This window comes from Anolis carolinensis, chromosome 3 (genome assembly GCF_035594765.1).
Source record: "Anolis carolinensis isolate JA03-04 chromosome 3, rAnoCar3.1.pri, whole genome shotgun sequence".
NCBI lineage: Eukaryota > Metazoa > Chordata > Lepidosauria > Squamata > Dactyloidae > Anolis > Anolis carolinensis.
In genome coordinates, this window is record NC_085843.1 from 167641124 (window position 1) to 167665513 (window position 24390).

Genomic DNA, 24390 nt, shown 5'->3' on the forward strand with positions numbered 1-24390 from the left:
AGCTTCAATTCTTATTTCATGCTGCAACTGCCAAAATCAATCAGACTGCTGCTCTGTACTCCTAGAATAATGTGAGAGGATTCATATTTGTACTAAACCTCATTCTCATCAGTGGTTGTTGGACCAAGCTTGGAGGTGGAGGAGGACTCACATCATATGCTTAGAGAGGAGCGCTAAATTCTGAAGGTTCTCTAGTATTGTAATAAAAACGAACCAGATTATTTTGTGCTTTTTCCATCCAAATTATCAATGCTCAATAGTAGGTAAAGGTAAAGGTTTTTCCTGACAATAAGTCTAATTATGTCCAAATCTGGGGTTGGTGCTCATCTCCATTTCTAAACCGAAGAGCCGGCATTGTCCGACACCTCATGTGGACTGGTACCTATTGGTTTACTCACATTTGCATATTTTCAAACTGCTAGGTTGGCAGAAGCTGGGAGCTCATCCTGCTCCCTGGATTCTTTCTTTCAGTCAGCATGTTCAGCAGCTCAGCGGTTTAACCCGCTGTGCCACGAGGGGCTCCATGCTTAATTTTACTCATGGTAGTCTTCTTGATTCCCTCCTTAACATTTCATTTGCATCCCAGCTTAGAATCGTTTCTATATTTTGACCTGAATATCTAAATCCATTCATGTGTAACCTATTCAGGGAAATCAAGAATCTATTTTTTTTATTATGCAGCAGGAATTTAAAGAGTGATTTAAAGAGTGATTTAATCATATGAAAAACATGTGAGGAACAGGATAAAATTATCTGGGAATGTTTATGGAAGTTCCTTAAACCCTGTGCTATGTATAAAATCCACATTGACCCGGATTATATGGCAGTGTGGACTCAGATAACCCTGTCCAAAGCAGATTTTGTGGATTATCTGCCTTGATATTCTGGGTTATATGGCTGTGTGGAAGGGCCCTCACTGAAATGAAGGAAATGTGATTTCAATGATATCTCTCAAAGGAGTAGGTCCATTACATTACATATTTTTCCATAATTAGTGATTTTAATCCTGTGCCATTTATAAAGATGTTTGAAAAACCTATTGCTCTTTTTTTTTTTTTGGCTATGCTGGATGATGATTTATGGATGTGTGGTCTACTACTTTTAATTGCTATCTATTGTTCAGTCACTAGAATATGATTGTATTTTGATTCATGCCAACTGACTCCTTAATTCCCTGAGGACACAATTAGGACCATGCATTGATTGCCCTACTAGATATCACAAATGGATTATGTCAAACATCTCTTTATTTCCTTCAACTGTACAAAAATGAAGTGGAAGTGATGAAGTCTTGAATATTTTTGCTAGGATATTTGGCCATGCAAATCCATGGCATGATGACAGACCTGGCAAGATGAAGCTGGCAGTTGCCAGGCATATAGTTAGCAAAGGAAATTTAGATCCATTTGTTTAAATTAAATACTGTTCTGGGTGGGGATCATGTTGCTCAAGGTGCTAAAAAGAGTTTGTTTTGAGCAAGGAAGATGCAAGCATCACACAGTAAAGAGCAATTGTAAAGGCTGTAAAGGCACCAAAGGCAGAAAGAGAGGGTTGTCCTGTTTATATTTAAATAACCATCCTCCTGGGAAGAATGGTATCTTTCTAAAAATAGCTTTACTAAGAGTGGTTTAAGCAAAATATTATGTGTCAGGCTCACTTCAAAGGATCAGTCTGAACGCAGATCAAAGATAGCTGCTCTCAAATTCAATCTTTATTGAATAATACATGACTTTGGAAAAGTCGAGAATGACCTAATGTTTACATACATCTAATTTTATCACTTCTGATGCAACGTAATATCACACGCAAATATCATCATCAAGCCCCACCTTCTGGATCACATTTCTACCATGATTTCTATTCCCACACACTACAGCAATTATAATTGTTTATACTTTCAACTCTGAGTTCCCAGGCTCATTTTATCTTCTCCCGCCAGGTGCTTGCAGGGTTGTTTTATGTTATGAAGTCAGATTCAGGGCTTGGAAATTCAGCCCTGGGATCTGGCTCCATGACATGGCGCCCTCGTTCTCTTCGTCCTCCTCTTCGGTTCTTCTTTCATCATAGTTCTGAAACAAATCAAACAATAACTCTATGTGTCCATTTTGTCCAAAGTCCCCATATACTTTTTCAGTAAGCTGCGATGGAATACTGGGTGTATTTTCCCTAAACTTTTTGGCAATGCCAACTGGAAAGTCACTTCATTGATAACACCCTGTATTCTGAATGGTCCAATATATTTGGGGCCCAGTTTTCTTGAAGGTAGCCCCAATTTGATGTTTTGGGTACTTAACCACACTAGATCTCCTTTATTTAATTTATCGCCTTCCACCCTCTTTCTGTCTGCGAACGCTTTATACTTTTTGTGTGCTTCCTTTAAGGATGCAGTCACTTGACTCCAACATTCTAGCATTTGCGTTTTCCACTTCCCTGCCTCTGTTTCCTCATTTTCTGTCCACCTTGGCAACTGGGGTAAAGGCTGTATTTCATACCCGTAAACTACTTCAAAGGGGGTTTTATTTGTTGCTGAATGTATAGTTGAATTAAAGGCTAGTTCCGCAAAAGCCAACCACCTAGACCAGTCATTTTGTCTCAAGTTAGAGTACATTCGAAGGAACTGCCCAAGCGTTTGCTGAGTACGTTCTACCGCCCCGTTTGTCATGGGGTGAAAAGCAGAACTTAGACTCCTTTCTGCTCCTAGCATTTCCAAGAATTTTTCCCAAAATTTTGCTGTGAACTGTACTCCTCTGTCACTGACTACTCTACTGGGACATCCATGTAGTTTGTAAATATGATTTATGTACAATTCAGCTAGTTTCTCAGCCGATGGTAGTTTCGTCAGCGCTATAAAGTGAGCCTGTTTAGAAAACAGGTCTAATACTGTCCAAATATAACGATGTCCTTTGCTCACCGGCAATTCTCCCACAAAGTCCATAGCTACACATTCCCAAGGTCTGGTAGGTTCCGCTACTGTTTGTAACAATCCCATAGGCTTCCCTCCTCCCGATTTATTTCTGGCACAATCATCACATTGAACAACATGATTCTTTATGTCCTTCCTCATTCCTGGCCACCAACAATGTTTTACTATTGCCTTTGTTGTTTTTGTAATTCCTGTATGACCAGCGCTCTGGTTGTTGTGAAAACGATGCAGAATCTTAATCCTTAATATTGCTGGGATATACAGTTTCTTGTTTACAAACCAAAATCCCCCCTTCTGTTCCCCCTTTTCTGCGTTGGACGCGATCCATTGATCTCCTTCATAAGACTGTTTAAGTTCATTTCCCCAGTTTCCTTCCCCGCCGAGTTCAACAAAAGCCATGTCCTCCTTTTGGGTTTGTGCTCTTGTCCTGACAGCTAAGCCCCATTGTTTGTCAGAGAATATTGTCCCCTCTTTTGCTGTGGTTATGCCTTCGTGTTGAGGCATGCGTGAAAGAGCATCTGCCAAGACGTTCTGCTTCCCTTGAAAAAACTTTAATTGGAAATCGAACCTGCTGAAGTATTGCGCCCATCTAATTTGTTTGGGGGACAATTTTCTAGGAGACTTTAAATACTGTAGGTTCTTATGGTCAGACCAAATTTCAAATGGGATTCCGCTTCCTTCGAGGAAGTGTCGCCAGCATTCTAAGGCTTTTAATATGGCTAATGCCTCTTTTTCCCATATTGGCCAACTTTTTTCAGTTTCGCTGAACTTCCGTGACAAATATCCACAGGGTTTTAAGTTCCCATTTTGATCTTTTTGCAATAGTACTGCCCCATACGCACAGTCTGAGGCATCGCAATGGATTATGAAAGGGCTCCTGATATCGGGGTGTTTTAGGATGGGTCCTTCAGTGAAGCATTCTTTTAAGGTTTCGAATGCCTTTTGGCATTCTGGCGTCCAACTCAGTTTGGCGCCAGGAGCTTTCACTTTTGCTGTCTCCCCTTTCCCTTTTGTTTTTAAAAGTTCTGTAAGGGGTGCGGTTATTTGCGCGAAACCTTTTATGAAGGGTCTGTAAAAATTTGCAAACCCCAGAAATGATTGTAATTGCCTCCTTGTTTGAGGCACTCCCCATTCTTTCACATCTGCTACTTTAGCTGGATCCATAGCTAACCCTTCTGGAGATATCCGATACCCCAGAAAGTCAATTTGAGTTTTATTGAATTCACATTTGGACAGTTTTGCGTACAGCTTTGCTTCTCTTAGTCTCTGCAAAACTTCCCGGACCAATTTTACGTGCTTTTCCTTATCTTCAGTTACAATCAAGATATCATCAAGAAATATGAATACCCCTCTGTACAATAACGGGTGTAGTATTTCATTTATAAGCTGCATAAAGCATCCGCCTCCGTTTTTTAACCCGAAAGGCAAAATTTCGTATTCAAAATGGCCGAATGCGCAGGAAAATGCAGTTTTCCAAGTATCCTCCGGTTTGATCCTTAATTTATGATACGCTTCAATTAAATCCAGTTTAGTAAATATGCTCCCTTTCTTCAATACGGTAATTAAATCCTTGACTAAGGGCATAGGGTATTTATTGTCCTTAGTAATTGCGTTTAAATTTCGATAATCAATGCACAATCTTAGGGAGTTGTCTTTCTTTCTCCTAAATAACACTGGGGCCCCGAGAGGAGAATTGGATGGCTTAATGAAGCCTCGCGCCAGGTTTTTATCAATGTATTTCCTTAATTCCTCCTTCTCCTGCACAGACATGGGATACACTTTTGGTTTGGGTAAGTTTGCTCCTGGGGTTATTTCAATTTCTACTTCTATATTCCTTTTGGGAGGCAATTTACTGGCCTCTTTCTGATTGAAAACATCCACAAAGTCCCTGTATTCAGGTGGCAATAGCTGTGGGTCTATTTCCCCTGCTTCATCTTCCTCGTCCTCCTCTTCTGCAATTTTGCTTATCTCCCATTGCATCTGCTGTTCTTTGAATGCTAGGCTTTTTCCTCTCCAATCTACTTCAGGATTTGCCTGTTCGAGCCATGGTATCCCTAATATTACGTGGTATGTGGCAATAGGGGCTATCACAAAGGATATTCTTCCTTCCCATTTGCCTATTTTACATGGGATTCCTCGTATTTCCTTTGTAGATACTTCCCCAGCAGCGACTGATCCATCTAGCTGCGAAAATGCAATTGGGGAGTCAAGCGCCATCTGCTGGCATTTCAGCGCTCCTGCTAACTCCGGGGTTATAATATTTCTAGAACACCCACAATCCACAAATGCCTTGCAGGTGGCCCGATTTTCTAGCCCTGAGAGGCAGATGGGCACTACTATCATGCGGTTGTCCCGACTCACCAGTTTTTCTGAAGATTCTGGGGCCTGCACCTCCTCTTCCGCGCGCCTCCCGGTTGCTGGCTTGGGCTTTGGGGCTTTTGGCGGCTCCCCCTTCCGGGCCCAGCATTCTGCTGCTCGATGGCCCGTCTTCCCACATACAAAGCATCCCGGTTTAGGTTTGTTGTCGTCTCCTCTGGAGGGAATCCCCGGCCTCCCTCCGGGTCTTTCCTGCTTCCTCGTTTCTCCTCGACCCCTCGCCACCGGTCTTTGCTGGCCGCTGCCGCTCCTGAAGCGCTTTACTTGGGCCAGGGTGGATTCGACGCGCCCCGCTAGTTGAATCCATCCCTGGAGCGTTTCGGGGTCGTCTCTGTGCGCTGCCCAGCTGAAAATCTCGGGGCGCAGTCCCTCTTTAAATAACTCCACTTTGGTCACTTCAGACCATTCTGGTACCCTTTCCGCGAGGTGAAGGAATTCCTCTGCGTACTCGGGCACTGTTTTGTCCCTCTGCTTTATTCCTTTCAGCTGGTCTCGAGCCCTCAATTGCTCTAGCCGGTCTCTGAACCGGTTTTCCAGTGCGGCGAGGAAGCGGGGCACTGACCTCAGGCATGGGTCGCGTCTGGCATGAAGCTGCACATACCAGCTGGCTGCTCCTCGCTTTAGTGTGTTGCCGATGGCTCGAACCCTGCTTGCCTCGGAGGGGAATGTGTGTGCATTGTCTTCCATGTATCCTCTGATGCTAATTAGAAAAAAGTTCAGTTCATCTGATTCCCCTCCGTATTCTAGTTTGAGATCTTCCCTTCTAGGCACCCATTCTGCAGCCCGTTGATGCTGTCTGGGAGGCATGGGGAAGGGTTGCATCAGGTTTCCTCGGGCGGCTCCTTGGAACACGCCGCGCCCCACTCCGGTGGTCATTCTGCGCGGCTCCCGAAAGTCTGCCGCCGCTGTCGGCTCTTCCGCCCATCCGCCTACTGGCCTTGCTGTAGCCCCCTCATCTCGCCTTTCCTCGTCGTACGGCACATCCTCCTCCTCTTCCTGGATCCCCCGCTCCTCTCCGCCTTCGTCTGCAAATCCACTGGACCCGATCCCTGGCCCCAGTGGCCTTTCCACCCCGACGCCCATTCGGGGGGTTGGGAGCTCTGTTGGAGATGGCGGCCTCAGAGTTCCCAGGGCTCGCTGACGCTCCACTTCTCGCGCCATTCTGTCCCGGAACTCCAGCTCCCGCCAGTATTCCTCATCTCCCTCGTCCCTTGCCGCCACGGGACTCTGCGTTGACGCTCGCTGGCCCCTCTGGCTCCAATCTCCTTCTTTACTTGGTTCTCTCTCGGCGCCATATCGGCTGGGCTCCTTTTGGAGATTCTCTTCCAATAATGGCACCAATCTCCCCACGGTTTCCGACAGCCTGGATAAATTAGTTTCCAGGATGGATAACCGCAGGGCCACGGTCTCCGGCATACTTCCTCCAGATCCCCAACTGGTTTCTGCAGCCGCAGAGACGCCTCTTCCTCCCCTGGGAATTCTCTGGGTCACGCCGTTCGGCCTGGGGTATCCCGTAGAGGAAGCTATGGCTTGCAGCGTTTCTTCTCTCCTCGGCCGGGCCCCTTGCAAAGGCCTCTCTGCCCCATTTGGGCTTTGATCTCCTTCTTCACTCATTATCACTTCACTGCGAATTCCGCAGGAGGGTGAGAAATGGATTCTCGACTTTAATGTCAGGCTCACTTCAAAGGATCAGTCTGAACGCAGATCAAAGATAGCTGCTCTCAAATTCAATCTTTATTGAATAATACATGACTTTGGAAAAGTCGAGAATGACCTAATGTTTACATACATCTAATTTTATCACTTCTGATGCAACGTAATATCACACGCAAATATCATCATCAAGCCCCACCTTCTGGATCACATTTCTACCATGATTTCTATTCCCACACACTACAGCAATTATAATTGTTTATACTTTCAACTCTGAGTTCCCAGGCTCATTTTATCTTCTCCCGCCAGGTGCTTGCAGGGTTGTTTTATGTTATGAAGTCAGATTCAGGGCTTGGAAATTCAGCCCTGGGATCTGGCTCCATGACAATTATGTATAACTGCTATGCTTGGGAAAATAGTGGGGAATAAATTCTCAGCAGTTACTGCAAAGATGGTAACTAATGATGTAGAAAACAATGCAAATACTTACTATGTGACAGTGGGTCATAGTTATGAGCAAAGGACATACAGTAGAGTCTCACTTATCCAGGCTAAACGGGCCAGCAGAAGCTTGGATAAGCGAATATCTTGGATAATAAGGAGGGATTAAGGAAAAGCCTATTAAACATCAAATTAGGTTATGATTTGACAAATTAAGCACCAAAACATCATGTTATACAACAAATTTGACAGAAAGAGTAGTTCAATATGCAGTAATGTTATGTTGTAATTACTGTATTTACAAATTTAGCACCAAAATATCACGATATATTGAAAACATTGACTACAAAAATGCATTGGATAATCCAGAACCTTGGATAAGTGAGTCTTGGATAAGTGAGACTCTACTGTATATGGTTTCTGATAGAAATAGTCCTTTGAAACCATAGGGTGTGCTAAAGTGAGAGAAGTTTTTTGAACTTGATTTTCACTATAATTACATTATATAAATCTTTTAAAAGGCATCAAAACTGAATCTTCTTTTTGTTTAGTTCAGGAAAGGGAGAAGTTGCAGAACTGTCAAATAGTTGGATGAATGGGTCCATATAGACAAAAACCAGATTCTAGAGTAGAAAGCATTCAAGCAAGAATATAAGAAAAGTCTTGCATGGAGACTACAGTGGATTCCTTTCTTCTTGCCATATATTGAGAAGAAAGATTATCCATCAGAGATAGAACCCAAGGGGATGGAGTCAGGTTGCAGGTTGGGAAGCAATCTTTATTTCTCAATGTTTCAAATATTATTCCAAACAGTATTGTGGTGTAAAACCAACTGATTGTACAGAAGTAAAGAGGAGTAGTCATTTAAGAAAACCATGTGGTTGTAAGGTGAACTTTTCATGCAATAAAATGTTCATTTAGACCTTCAGATGGGTTAGCTAGCCTGAGCTCCATTAGAAATATGAGAACTACTAGTCTGTGCCTCCTAACTGTCTTTTAAGGGATTCACCTTTGCTCAAAGTAATATTAATTCCATGCATTCTGTCCACCTATAAGTGGTTAAATGTTCCATCAAGAATGACCATTTGTAGCAGGATAGTCAATTGTTGTAACGAAAGTTGGCTCTGCACTGTAGAATTAATACAATTTGATATCATTTTAACTGCCATGCTATGAGATACTGGGATATGTAGCTTGGTAAAGCACCAGCCTCTTTGGCAGAGAAGGCTAAAGCCCTTGTAAAACTACAATTCACATGATTCTACAATAATGAGCCATGTTAGTTAAAGTAGCGTCTACTCTCATTAATTTTACAATGCAGATATACCTTAAATCATGGGGCAGGCCTCATTAAAGTATGTCCCATGATGTAGTTTGTTAGAAGCCTAGGACATAATACATCACTCAAGGCATCCTGGGGTTCCAGCTATGACCAACTGTTCAACTCCTTGGATTTTCTTCACAGAGCTTTTTTTAATTTATACTGTGACAGTTAACGGAAAGTGATTATTATAATATGTTAGAAAGTCATTTTTATTATTACAACCATTCAATTAGTATGTCTCTTTTTGTTACATTTCCACTCAAATAAGTTGTGATTTCTAAACATTTTGCTTAACAGGAAAGCAAATACGATGGCTGCAATTTTATGCAAATATACCATGGATTAAGACAAAGGGATATAGCAAAACATTTGAGCAAACAAGCTTATGATTCTGTTGTACAATACTTTTTAGTTGGCCCTTTATAGTTTTGATCGCTATTTTTTTGCTGTTCTTATAGCAGTCGGAGAACATCTGAAAATCACCACTTTTATGAGTTACTATGGCAGCAAACCGTCTTATTTTTCCATGAAGAAGAATTCATATTTATAGTTGAACAAAAAAGGAACATTTATCATAAACTATACAGTAGTTGTCATCATAAACCAGCATAACCAGACAAACTGTGAATCCTATCAAGAATTTCTTGTTACTGTTATTATTTCCATGTACAACAATCTAGGGTACGTACATTTACCAATCCTGCATGCTCTGATTTTCTGTTTGGCGAGCATGTTTCCAAACAAAAGCTTTGCTAGGTCTTACTTTCAGGGGAGGCCTTATATTTAGCAATTCAGTAAAACCTCTACTAGGTCTTATTTTCAGGGGATGTCTTATTTTTGGGGAAACAGGGTATGTAGACAGCAATAATTCAGATAACATGTCAAGGATCATGACCAACCGATCCAATAAATCCACCATGGACAACACTACAATATTGTCTAGAATGTCCATATGCAGAGGATCTTATAGCAGCTTTGAGACTTAGGACTTCATCCCATGAGTGGGAGGAAAGCAAGGGAAAGTGTAGGGAACTCTCCCGTCTTTTCCCGTCTTGTGAGATGGCCAACCATCCCACGTTCTTACCGACTGTCTTTCTCCTGCTTTCTTTCACTTTTCTTTCTTTGGAGTCAGGCAGCCACCCAACTCCTGAAGATGGGTGTAGGGCTCCATCTCCATGTGCTGCAGAAACGGAGCCCCGCGGAGTCCCACGAAAGTGCCGTTATATCATGTGATGGCTTCCATGAGACTCTGTTTGTGAAGCAAATGGAAACGGAGCCCTACACCTGCCTGATAGGGCCCAAGAGAGAGAACAACATTAGTAGTATAAGCATGAACTTTTGTAGACCAAAAAGGGGCTGGGTCGGGCTGTGGCGCAGGCTGTTGAGCAGCTGCAATAAATCACTCTGACCATGAGGTCATGAGTTCGAGGCCAGCCCATGGCGGGGTGAGCACCTGTCAATTAAAAATAAAAAATAGCCCCTGCTCGTTGCTGACCTAGCAACCCGAAAGATAGTTGCATCTATCAAGTAGGAAATAAGGTACCACTTATAAAAGTGGGGAGGCAAGTTTAACTAATTTATGACCTGGAATGAGGAAGTGCCGTCAGAGTGGATGATGAAGCAGCTGCTCCCCCCTGTGGCCAGAATCAAACATCCCCCTCAGGAGAAGGTTAAATTGCCTCTGCGTCTGTCTGTCTCGGTCTCTGTTTGATGTGTTTATGGACATTGAATGTTTGCCCTATGTATGTATAATGTGATCTGCCCTGAGTCCCCTTCGGGGTGAGAAGGGTGGAATATAAATACTGTAAATAAATAAATACTTCCTCAGAAGCAGCTAAGAACTTTATCACATGAAGTAGACAAACCAGCATTGCACCTGATGATGGTCTCTATCACATGACACCATGTGCACCTACTAATGGCTTGCTTCTCTCTACATGATTGTCCTATCCCTAGCTATTGATGGGTAAAACCTATGAATTGCTTTTTATCCCACTGTGTTCACATCACCCACCTTAGTGCAATGGGTCTCTTCCATTTCTGTAATGTTATGTCAGTGGTTGAGTTTCTTTTTCTCTGCTCCCTCCCTCTTGCTATTCCCAACCTGATTTTTTTTCCCTTTCCTTTCCTTTCCTTTCCTTTCCTTTCCTTTCCTTTTTGTGTGTGTGTGCATCTTAATACTGAAATCGAACAATTGCACTACAAATATCGATAAATGAACTGCAATCATACAAAAAGTGAGGTCATAAATTTTTTTTTCGTGTCAGGAGCAACTGGAGTTGCTTCTGGAGTGAGAGAATTGGCTGTCTGAAAGGACGTTGCCCAGGGGACGCCCGGATGTTTTGATGTTTTTACCATCCTTGTGGGAGGCTTCTCTCATGTCCCCGCATGGAGCTGGAGCTGATAGAGGGAGCTCATCCACCACGCTCTCCACGGGTGGGATTCAAACATGGTAGCCTTCAGATCAGCAACCCAACCTTCAGGTCACAAGGCTTTTATCCCCTAGGCCACCGGAGGCTCCACCGGAGGCCATAAAGTGTGTGGAAGTGTGATCATGGGACCACACTTTGGTGAACTGGCACAATAGTGTGACTGAAGAGTGGTGTGATATTGAATGTGCTCAATGCAGTATGTAGCCATTAGTAAAGCTAACACAACTATAGGATAATAGTGGGATGATATGATAAATCCTAATTCCATGAAAGCTTGATCTTACAACTCCATTCCCTTTATTAATATCTAAGATGTTACAAGATCCCTTTGCAGGCTGTCTTTTAATAAACTATGTGCCTTTGTGTGCATTATGCATATGTATACTTGAGCACAGGCACACACATGTGTGTATAAATTAATGCACCCATTAAAATACAAATGGAACCTCTTCTCCAGGCAACACTATGAATCATAACATATATAACAGCAGCAGCAAAATCCAATTGAGTCATCAGATGTCAAGAGAGATTTTACAGCTTGCCTGGGAGGTTGTACGAGAGGAAATTCTCCAAACCTCTTCAGGAAGAATATTTCGCAGCCTCAGGGGAGATGCAGCTGCTCTACAAACCTCTTCAGGAAGATTTTTTTTCATAGTAAGATACGGCTGTAATTCTTTGTTAATTTTTTACTCAGAGGAAGCAATTTCAGCCATTTTTCCTGCTGTGTCACAGTCTTCAAAAACATTCACAGTTCAGGATTTATTCTGCACAAAATTGTACAAGGTTTTACTGCACAGGAAACATTCTTTATTTATTTATTTATTTATTTATTTATTTCATACATTTGTATCCTGTCCTTCTCACTCCCGGTGGGGCTGGGGCGGGGGGGGGGGGGGAGATTCGAGGCAGATTCACAACCGGCAATCATTAGATACCAAAGCAACAATTATAGAAAAAAATTCCAATTAAAACAGATAATTAAAACATAATCTATAAAACATCATTTAAAAATTTCACAAGTCTAGGTCATAGTCCAAAGTCTAACCATTTATCATCATGATTTCCTGATACTCAAGAAACACACTTTTGGGCCATTTAAAAAATATTCCTCCCATCATTGCTTGAGGGTTACTTCAGAAAAAGTCTTCATCAGTACAGTCTCACCCTCACTGGAACTGTGATGGTCATACATTACATTTTGGTGATGATGACAATGAGGATAATTTATTTTATTCATTTATAATCCACTTTTTTTCTTTAACAGTGAAACCCTAGGAAGCTAGCAAGTAATTAAGACCAATATTTATTTATTTTATTTTTTTGTGGGTAAACAGTTTATTAATGAAACGTTACATAACAAAACAGCAAATTATCGCAAATATAGTCAGATAACAATCATTTTGAAATGTACATGCATATCTACATTAGTCAACCAGCCTGCCAATTCTAACACAGTACATATTATTATCTGTTACTCAAAACATATAGAACTGCTCTTTCCACATGTCATCCACCACTCTCAATCCAGATTTCTACTCATATTTTTTTTTAGAAATTAAATATAAGAGTTTACCCTAACATTCAAACAAAACAAAAACATACAACGTATTACACACAACAAACCCTGCACGCACCCAAAACCCCTATCCCACATAAAATAAAACCCCTTCCCCACACCCGTGCACCCTTCACCATGACTTCCAACCCTGAAGCACTATGAAGCCTTTAAGCCAATTTATCTATCCTTGTTAATAGTAACCCTAAATTCCTAATGGAACTCCTCTATGTTACTGACTCCTTATTCAGATATGCTATGGCCAGCTTCCATGTTTCTAAAAAGTCTTCATTACTTTTGTTCTTCCTATTGTTGGTAAGTTTGGCCATTAGCATATATTCCCGCATTCTTTCTCTCCAATCCTTTTTAGTTAAACCTTTTTCCCCTTTCCAGTCTTTGGCTATGGTCAATCTTGCTGCCGCAAAGCTATATTGGTATATTTCTTGGTCCTTTTGGTTATTGTTTTCTCTATGTAGACCTAATAGACACAATCCTGGGCTTTTTAAAATCTTATTATGTAGCATTTTATTAGTCTCTTTAATTACCTTGTCCCAAAATGCCTGTATGGTCATACACGTCCACCACATGTGGATGAATGTCCCTTTCTGTTTCCTACACCTCCAGCAAATACCTTGTTGTGATTTATCTATTTTTGCCAATGTTGCTGGGGTGATATAGCATCTATAAAACATTTTATATTGATTCTCCCTAATTGATCCAGATATTGTGAATTTGAATTCTTTGTTCCATAGGTACTCCCAGTTATCCAATTCTATTGGCCTACCTAGGTCCTTGGCCCAGGATATCATTATTGTCTTGACTGTATTATCCTCCATATTATAACTTAATATGTATTTGTATAATCTGGATATTAACCCTTTATTTCCCTTTTCCCATATTCTTTCCAGTTCTGATTTTTTAGTTGCGAAACCAACCCTCATATCTTTTTTATATCTTTCATGCAACTGGTGATATCGAAACCAATCATTAATCTCCAATTCTTCCCGCCCTTTTAATTTCCATTCTTCATTTTCTCTAATAAGGTATTCTTTATATGTTCTTGTTTCTACACTTAAGGCCATTAATAATACATTAATAAAAACACATTTTTGTTTAAAAAAACACTATAGTGTGAAAAGTCTATAGAATTAATTAAAAACAGAATATACTCCAACCTACATATCCATGACAATATGTTTCTGGAATTCATGTTTCTAGATATCTGAAACCATGGATAACAGTGAATCCTATTGAAATGAAGAACTTCTGATCAAGAATATCATACAATCATGCAGGGGGACAAAGAAAATGCCTGGAGAGGACATATTTTGTAAGATGTAGAGTCGGGGGGCAGCGGCAAGGAAGCAACACATAATTAAAGACCCTTCATAGTCAATTCATAAAATCTTAGCCCCTGATGGCGCAGCGTATTAAAATGCCGAGCTGCTGAACTTATGGACCGAAAGGTTGCAGGTTCAAATCTGGGGAGTGGAGTGAGCACCCGCTGTTAGCTCGAGCTTCTGCCAACCTAGCAGTTCAAAAACATGCAAATGTGAGTAGATCAATAGGTACCGCTCCGGCGGGAAGGTAACAGCACTCCATGCAGTCATGCTGGCCACATGACCTTGGAGGTGTCTACGGACAATGCCAGCTCTTCAGCTTAGAAATGGAGATGAGCACCAACCCCCAGAGTTGGACACGACTGGACTTAATGTCAGGGGGAACCTTTAAGGCATCAAAGAGGGAGTCATCCTGGCCTCCCTAGGAGGGAATTTCAAACTTTGGGAGCAGCCTCAAGAAGGCCATCACCACACAGCTGACTAAAATCCCACATTTTCTGCTTTGAACTGGAATATATGACAGTGTGGACCCAGATAACCCAATTCAAAGCAGATATTGTGTGGTATTCTGCCTTGATATTCTGCATTATATGACTGTGTGGAAGGGCCCTAAGTGAGACTAGGAGGTCTCTCAAACAACTAGTCCTTTACTTGAGGAACTACTGAACTTTTGGGTAACTTCAAATCTTGTTACTATTGTTGTTGTCTGCCTTTAAGACTTTTCTGACTTATCACTGGGCTTTCTTGGCAAAACTTTTCGGAGAAGGTTTGCTTTTGTCTTCTTCCAAGGTGGAGATAACTTGACTTGCCCAGTGTCATTCCATGGCTGAGCAGTGATTCAAACCATGAAAATGAACAAAATCTGGCTACCAGTATTAAAAAACTCTAAAATCAAAACAGTAGATGGGAACCAACACTCTGAAGGTAGAGGAGCCCCAAGGACGGCTATTGACTGAACAAAGGATCCCCCCAGACAAGAGACAAACCTTTCCAATGCTAATTAGGGTGATTAACTGAAACATTAATGCTGGCTTCCCAGTGACAAAGGACTCTTGCCACACCCTGGACTCTCCACAGATATATATTTTTTCCTTTCCTTGCCTCAGTTTATCCATACCTCACAACCTCTGAGGATGCCTGCCATAGATGTGGGCAAAACGTCAGGAGAGAATACTTCTGGAACATGGCCACACAGCCTGAAAGACATACAACAACCCTGATTCAAACCTTGTTCTCCAGAGCCATCTTCCAATGCTCAAGCCACTACACTACATTGGCTGTCCTCTAAATCTCACTTAGGGTATAACTGATAAGATTTTTAATTAGTATTTTCCCTGTAGATCAGTATTCAGTGTTCACAGCAAGGCTGTAAACAATATACACTTACCTCTCTGAATACACTAAATGAGCTTGTGGCTATTTTCCCCAATGGGAAGGATTTACAGTTATTTAATCATGGGAACCTTTTATCTCCATCAAATTGTCTCAAAATATCACCTGGATCAATATAATTTCTTGTTAAATTAAGGACTCAGTTTAAGAGAGGCTGCTAATTGACTTGTATAAAAAACCCAATCCATTAGTTAGTAGTGCTAATTAGCCAAGAAAGCATTTTTTAAAAAACTAAAGAGCCATGTAACCTGGCTCCTGCAGGAGAAAGTGAAGAGAACCGACATGTTCTACACTGTGGTGAATACATTGCATCCCAGTAACATGTCTTTCTGTTTTTGGGTCTTTCTGTCCCAAATATTTTTATCTTAATTTGTGTAAATCTGGGCATCCATTTCCATGTGAAAGCAATCAGAACTGAAGAGAATGTCAAACAAGTTTCTTAAAACAGCCATGAAAAAAAAGTTAATGGACCTGTTTGCTCTTTAGTGTGGTAGTGAACCTGTGTATACCACCAAATACAAAGAAACACATAATTTATCATCGTAAAAGGGATTTGAGTCATAGCTTGATAACTTATAAGTGTATAACCATTAATGTGCGCAAGCTGCGCATTAGGCCAAATTATTTAATGGTGAGCTTTGTTCATGGAATGTTTGAAACCAACATTATCTACTTCTTTTCAAGAGTTTTGAATTGATTTCTAAACGTGGGGACAAGAGGTAGGTTCTCTCTGTAGTTAAATACCACTTAATTCTATTGTATTACCAAAAGCTACATATTACCACTGGGTAAAGGCCCGAATTATAACTAAAATGAGCACGAGCAAAACAGAAGTTAACTGGTTTCAAATCCCACTAATTTCAGTGACCCCCTCAATGTATAACTCGTTGAAACCAAACTAAAACCAAACTGAAATATCATGCAAATTGCTTCCCTAATAGTCAAATGAAAGAAGAAATGGCCTAAACCTAGTAGAGAATTGTGTGTGTGCACATGCACACTTTTGAGTCATCTGTTAACTTATGATGACCCTATGAATTTCATGTCAGCTTTGTGAAGAAGCTTTTGGAGCTTGGAAGCTCTGGAGCATAGAACGGACACTGGGAGACGTCAGTAAAATCAATGCACATCACAAATTACATTTAAACATTCACCTTACACAAATCTTACATTGACAATTCATATGTTTTCTAAGACAAGGAATACTCAAAGATGGTTCTGCCAGTTCCTTCTTTTGAAAATATTGCTTAAAGCACCTGGTATTTATTGGCAATCTCCCATCCAAGTTCTAACCATTGCTGACCCTGCTCAGTTTCCAAGATCAATATGGTGTCTTCAGAGCATGTAGACCACAGCACAATGAAAATCTGCACTAGTTTTGCATAGTAGCGGCAGAACTGCTTCTGCTTTTCATTTAAACAGGAATTCAAAATTATATGGGGCTGGATGACAAGGAAATTGCTCCATGTATGCTGTCAAATTTGAGCTAAGATCTGTTGACAGATGTTTGACCAGTTTGTGATATGACCTGTTTGTAGCAGAATGTGGGACAGACTGCAGAAATGGTGACATACAGCCACGGATAAGGTAAAGGTAAAGGTTTCCCCTGATGTTAAGTCCAGTCATGTCTGACTCTGGGGGTTGGTGCTCATCTCCATTTCTAAGCCGAAGAGCCGCCGTTGTCCGTAGACACCTCCAAGGTCATGTGGCCGGCATGACTGCATGGAGCGCCCTTACCTTCCCGCCGGAGCGGAACCTATTGATCTACTCACATTGGCATGTTTTCGAACTGCTAGGGTGGCAGAAGCTGGAGCAACAGCAGGCACTCAATCCACTCTCCGGATTTGAACCTGGGGCCTTTCAGTCTGCAAATTCAGCAGCTCAGCGCTTGAACACACTTCGCCACCGGGGCTCCACTGATACAAAGTGCCAAAATTATTAACACATTATTATTTTATTCTATAAGCGAGGGTGTCCTTCAGATGTTGTTGCACAGCAACTTCCAGCTTCCTTCACCATTGCCTATATAATTTAGGAAATGGGGATTGCAGTCCAACAAGATCTGGAAGGCCAGACCATTCCCAACATAGTTATGATTGAATGCAGGCTCCACGACTTGATCATCTGGTATATTTTTTCCTCTTAACCTCCCTGTTTACCATGACGAAGTGTTCTGAAGAACCCAAAAGATTACACAACATTTTTGCCACCTTCTAGTTGGCCCAATAAAAGTTACTTGTTAACTGACATAAAGTCAACTTCAACTTATGGTGGTTGTATTAATGAGAGGTGTCCAAGTCATCCTATCATCAACAGTCCTTGCAAACTCAGGGTCATGGCTTCCTTGATTAATCCATATATCTAGAATGTAAGGTAAAGGTAAAGGTTTCCCCTGACGTTAAGTGCAGTCATGTCTGACTCGGGTTTGGTGCTTATAGCCATTTCTAAGCCAAAGAGCCAGCGTTGTCCATGGACACCTCCAAAGTCATGTGGCCGGCATGACTGCATGGAGCACAGTTACCTTCCCGCCGGAGCAGTACCTATTGATCTACTCACATTGGCATGTTTTCGAACTGCTAGGTTGGCATAAGCTGGAGCTAACAGCGGGTGCTCACTCCGCTCCCGGGATTTGAACCTGCAACTTTTCGGTCCGCAAATTCAGCAGCTCAGTGCTTTAACACACCGCTACCAGGGCTCCATCTGGGATGTAGTTTTCCTCTTTTCCTCCTTCCCAAGTGTTATTGTCTTTCCTAATGAGTTATATCTTCTCATAATATGGCTAAAGTACAACAGTCCCAGTTTAATCATCTTGACTTCTGGGAAAATTTAATGCTTGATTTTTCTTTCTAGGATTCATTGATGGTCTTCCTAGCAGTAGATTCTCTCTTACAACACCACATTTCAAATGAGTTGATTTTTCTCCCTAACAGTCTTTGTCCTTGTCCAGTTTTCAGAACCATTAATAAAAATGGGGGATGCAATGACATGGATGATTCTAACTTTTAATAGTCAATGGTATATTATTACACTTCAAGATCTTATAGTTCCTACGTAGCTGCACTTCCCAGTTTTAGAACAGTATCACAAACACCTTGAAAAACACATTTGTAAGGGGGCAACCTGTCATTGAATAACACAAGATGAGGACTGGATACCTATTTACCACATCACACGTTTCCCTTCTTTCCATATCAAATAAAACAATAAAATAATGTGCATCAAACTTATCACACAGCTGAAAGAAGACTCCTCCCCATGTTCCACTATGTCAGTGATTCTCAACCTGTGGGTCCACAGGTGTTTTGGTCTACAACTCTCAGAAATCCCAACCAATTTACCAGCTGTTAGGACTTTTGGGAGTTGAAGGCCAACACATCTGGGGATCCACAGGTTTGGAGCCACTGCGCTATGTCAATGTCTTCCTTTTATTTTATTTTATTTTATTTTATTTATTTGCAGATCTTGCCCAACTATGCAAGTTTGTGGTCTCAGTCCCAAAGGAGAAATGGAAAAACATATTTTTGTTCCTATGAAGCTATGCAGTTCCGAACTTTAAAAAATAACAATAAAAAGGAAACAATAATTTATGGCTTTACTCATGGTTTTTCGCTGACTGCCAACCATTTTGGCAAAGGAAAACTGAGCAGGATGAAAAGACCATCCTCAAAATACACCCTGAAAGACATGTCACTGGCACAGAAGATGAGATGCAGTCAGGTCTGCTGCCCATCACACATAAAAAACTGCACTTTTGATGCGTGAACCAAATTTAAAGATGATTGAATTCAATTGATTCCCATTTTTCAAAAAGAACTCACAGCAGATTGCTTGCCAATGAGTGCCTATGACTAGTTTCCAATGAAATGTACCATGCATCATGTGATAGGGCCCATAGGCACCAGTAGGCAAAAAGTGCCAAAGACAGGGTATAAGTGATAAGGTGCCCAGTCTTCTTGACTGCAGTCTCCATTCTGATTAAGGACTGAGCCAAGGTATGGAAAACTCTGTTATATACATCTTAGCATTTTTTTTCTTTAGGGATTTTTTCTTTTGGGCATTGTGGTTACAGTCACTTATTTAATTACTTAGCTTACATTCTAATTATCATTATAAAAACAAATAGTCAGTTCTATTTTTGGAAATGAATGATGGCCTCAGGCCAAGTTCTGGATTTCTCATCAATATTAATAATGAAACATAAGCCAATCTTCTACAAGTCACAGTTAATTTCTAGCTCAGGGCATTTGACAAAGATCTGCCCATTGTAAGCACCGTATTACAGGGCTGATGATTATGTAAATTAAACTTTTCTCACTTATATAATCAAACATTATGTAACAGCCAAGTGTCTGGGGAAAGGGAATGAGTTCAACTGTAAAATAACAAGGGATTAGGATATCCAGGTACGGTTTTGTGCCATCACTTGGTAAATCCTACCTGCTGTTCTCTGTTTACATCACAAGCTAGTGAATTCCATAAATATTGCAACGATGAGTTTTCACTTTTTAAAAATAGAAAACAACAAAAATAATCTAAAAATGAGTGGTGGGCAAAACGAGCTTCAGATAATTATTTCTCTTGGCTCAGAGAAGCATTAATATTAATACCTTCATTTGCAGCATGGATGTTTACAAAATGCAGTGTGTACGGATATTTGCAAAGTGCATTGTAAATTCCATATATGGGAAATTATACACAGCTTCTAGCAGGGTGTGATTCTCGTGGGAGATGATTTGCTGAGAGAGATTCTTTGGCTGTTCAGTCTTCTTGGTTTCTCACTACTTACACGGACTGACAGTTTGGAGGAGACTAGCTGAGACAGCAAGAATTCACAGCTTGTACAATTTGCTGCTTAAGTGTCCAAAACATTCGGTATTTTGTGATGAGAAGATGCTTATTTATTTATTTATTTATTTATATATTTCTGGTTGGTGTTATTTCCTTATGCTTGCTCATAAAGCAGCCCTAGTAACTTCATATTTGACTGCTCCGTGCCTTCACAGTTTCAGTGTTTAGAAGCAAATAGCCCCTTCACAACCAGTTTCTATTTATCATGTCAGAAGCGAATTGAGGGTACAGTTATACTATATTTAAAAACACACACATACAAAGTTAAAGACATTATACTAGATTTCCTTTGACCAGAAGCTGGCCACTTGGAGTGTTTCTGGTGATGCTATGAGAAGGTCCTCCATTGTGCATGTGGCAGGGCTCATGCTACATTGTAGTAAGTAGTCTGTGGTTTTCTCTTCTCCACACTCGCATGTCATGGATTCCACTTTGTCGCTCCATTTCTTAAGATTAGCTCTGCATCTCGTGGTGCCAGAATGAAGTCTGTTCAGTGCCTTCCAAGTCGTCCAGTCTTCTGTGTGTCCAGGTGGGAGTTTCTCATCTGGTGTCAGCCATGGATTGAGGTTCTGGGTTTTAACCTGTCGCTTTTAGACTCTTGCTTGTTGAGGTGTTCCTGTGAGTATCTCTGTAGATCTTAGAAAGCTGTTTCTTGATTCAAGCCATTAGCATGCTTGCTGACATCCGGACAGAGGTTGGGCCAGAGATATCAATGCCTTGGTCCTGTCAATACAGGCTGCTACTTCCCGACTGATGTCAGATGGTGTAATACCAGCTAAACATTATAATTTCTCCAGCAGTGTTGGGCGTGGACATCCTGAGATAATGCAACATGTCTCATGAACAGCCACATCCACTGTTTTAATGTGGTGAGATATATTCCACACTGGGCATGCAGCAGAGTAGCAAAGCACAAGGGCAGATGTCTTCACTGAATCTGGTTGTGACCCCCAGGTTGTGTCAGTCAGCTTTTTAGCACCCACTTTTTGCTTGATATTCAAGCAGTGCTTCTTATAAGTCAGACCACGGTCTACAGCAATGATGGGCAACCTTTTGCACTTGGTGTGTCAAAATTCACCAAAAAACCTAGCATGACTTGGGTGGTGTGTCACTTTGAGAAAAAACCACAATTTCGCAATATATATAGTTTAAATAATAAAAATACATAATTGTAATATATAACTGTATTTAATAAATCAAAAACTATTTACTACCATTATTTCCATGTACAACAATCTATGGTACCTCTTGCAGTTTCCACGCTGATTTCTCTCTATTCTAGTTTCAATGTAGTCATGAATAATGAACAATATAATAATAATAATATAATAATAATATAATGGTAATAATATGATAATATACTACAATAATAATAGAATAATAACAGAATGATATAATATATACAGTAGAGTCTTACTTATCCAACATAAACGGGCCGGCAGAATGTTGGATAAGTGAATATGTTGGATAATAAGGAGGGATTAAGGAAAAGCTGATTAAACATCAAATTAGGTTGTGATTTTACAAATTAAGCACCAAAACATCATGTTATACAACAAATTTGACAGAAAAAGTAGTTCAATACGCAGTAATGCTATGTAGTAATTACTGTATTTAATAATTTAGCACCAAAATATCACAATGTATTGAAAACATTGACTACAAAAATGTGTTGGATAAACCAGAACGTTGGATAAGCGAGTGTTGGATAAGTGAGACTCTACTGTATATAAATGTAATGTGCATAATCCCCATGGAGTAAACAACAAAACCACTGGACCAAATCACACCAGATTTGGCCACAAAAGACATAGTCATCCAATCAATCTGCATATGGCAGCAAAAATGACTAGGTGTGTCAGTGCTGACACGCGTGTAATAGGTTGGCCATCACTGGTGTAGAGTAACTCCCAGGTATTTTGGTGTGCTGCAGTCCTCCAGTGGGATTCCTTCCCAGGTAATCCTCAGTGCCTGAGATGCTTGCCTGTTCTTAAGATGGAAAGCACACATCTACATTTTAGATGGATTAGGAATCAGCTGGTTTTTCCTGTAATAGGCAGTAAGAGCACTTAAAGCTTCAGAGAGCTTCTGTTCAATCATTGCAAAGCTCCCTGCTTGAGTGGTGATGGCACGATTGTCAGCATAGATTAAACCCTCTGTCCCTTCTGGCAGTGGCTGGTCATTTGTGTAAATATTAAACATTGATGGAGCAAGCACGCTCCCCTGAGACAGGCTGTTCTGTTTTCGCCATCTGCTTCTCTGACCCTGGAACTCAACAAAAAAGCTCCTGTTTTGTAGCAAATTTCCTATGAAGCAGGCAAGATGGTAGTCCTAATCAGAATTTTTCAGCGCTTGGAAGTTTTACATTTTTTTGGACTGCAACTCTTAGAATCCTCCAGCCACAGCCCTTTACTTAACAGAGGTTGCATCTAGTGCACACTGTAAAAGTAATGCAGTTTGCCATTTCTCAATGCTATAGAATTATGGGGATTACAGTTTTGCTAGGTATTTAACTTCTTCTGCCAAAATGTGTGGGTGCCTCACCAAACTTCCATAGCATTGAGTGGTGTCAAATTACACTGTATACACACCCACAGACTGGTTGGATGATTTGGAGAGTTGTGATCAAAACACATAACTTTCCCAAACTCTGTTGCTTTTATTCTTTTCATTTGCCTTCTATAGTCAAATATCAGAGGCAAGTCCAAAACAAAACTGGGAGTGTGTCATACCCTTGCAGTATAGTTATAAAAATATGTATTTGAAAATTAATTCCTAGCAAGCATGCTGAGATAAGATATACAAGGTGTATGGGCCAAACTTCCTGGGAATAAATATTTACCCAAAATTGTTTCAGAATGAAATGGTGTCAATTCAATAGACAAGACAGGTTTCTTTTAAAACTCCGGGTTCAGCATTTGCTAGGGACACAGTTACGCCTGAAAAGGTTTCCTTTGCTTTAACTTAGATGGAAATTCTCATTTCCTCATCTCTCACAATTCCCTTGATTCTTGGGATACAAGAAAATAACAGAAATGAATGCTTTTAAAAGTAGACACTACTATATCCTATTTCCAGTTAGTTAATTTACTAGCCTTTTGCATTTGTATCCCATCCTTTTGCAGTGCTTGCCAGCAGATTCTGTATCAGGGACTTATCCAAGGTACTGATCGCTCTCTCCTAAATAACTTCTAAAATATACAGCAGAAAGCCAACTGGTTTAGTGGTTTGAATGCTGGACTAGAATTGTTAGACACAAAGATTTGAATTCCTCCTTGGGCAACCTTGAGCAAGTCATATCTTTCAGTTTAACAGAAAAACAATTATCTAACCCCACTAAACAAATCTTGCTGAGAAAGCCCTGTAATCAGTTTGCTTTAGGGTCACAATAAGTCAGTAATGACAGCAACAACAAAGCTTATAGTAGATTCACCATCTCACCAGACACTGCTCTTCTGGTAAAAAAAGCTCCTAAAGGCTCTTTAGACCAGGGGTTATCAAACCTTTTCAGCCGTGGAGCCCTTTTTGAAGCAAAAGTTTCTTGTGAATCCCCTAGAAATGTTTATATATAATATTATATATTATATTACAGTAGAGTCTCTCTTATCCAAGCTAAATGGGCTGGCAGAAGCTTGGATAAGCGAATACCTTGGATAATAAGGAGGGATTAAGGAAAAGCCTATTAAACATCAAATTAGGTTTTGATTTTACAAATTAAGTACCAAAACATCATGTTATACAAAAATTTGACAAAAAAAGTAGTTCAATACACAGTAATGTTATGTTGCAATTACTGTATTTATGAATTTAGCACCAAAATATCACGATATATTGAAAACATTGACTACAAAAATGGCTTGGATAATCCTATATACAATTACACACAGATAGGCACTTGTGAAACTACTTGCAAGGCTCTGCCTGAGAGCCCAGAAATCTGCTCCAAAGCAGGTTTTAAAACCCCATTTTGGTGTGGATTTTTGTCCCCACTCCCACCAAAAAACTCAGGCTTTCCCGGGGGAGGTGGTTAGCTATATGCCATCTTGATTGCCTCCCAATTTTTCCAGTAAAAAGTAAATAAAACTTACCTAGCTGCCAAAACATTC

At 40.6% G+C, this 24390-nt stretch overlaps 1 protein-coding gene across 16 annotated transcripts in view; it reads right to left on the reverse strand.

The window, feature by feature from the left end:
• The window catches only part of phyhipl (phytanoyl-CoA 2-hydroxylase interacting protein like), a 286238-nt gene that overhangs the window by 129800 nt on the left and 132048 nt on the right, over positions 1–24390 (reverse strand). For 14 of the 16 annotated variants that reach the window (XM_062977363.1, XM_062977354.1, XM_062977366.1 and 11 more), the window contains one exon: positions 1690–15240. The exons of the other annotated variants lie outside the window; for them this stretch is intronic. In XM_062977363.1, coding sequence (XP_062833433.1) covers positions 2093–6913 — 4821 coding nt within the window. In that variant the 5' untranslated portion in view covers positions 6914–15240 and the 3' untranslated portion in view covers positions 1690–2092. Of the gene's footprint in view, positions 1–1689; positions 15241–24390 lie in introns of those variants that run through there. 16 annotated transcript variants of the gene reach the window in all.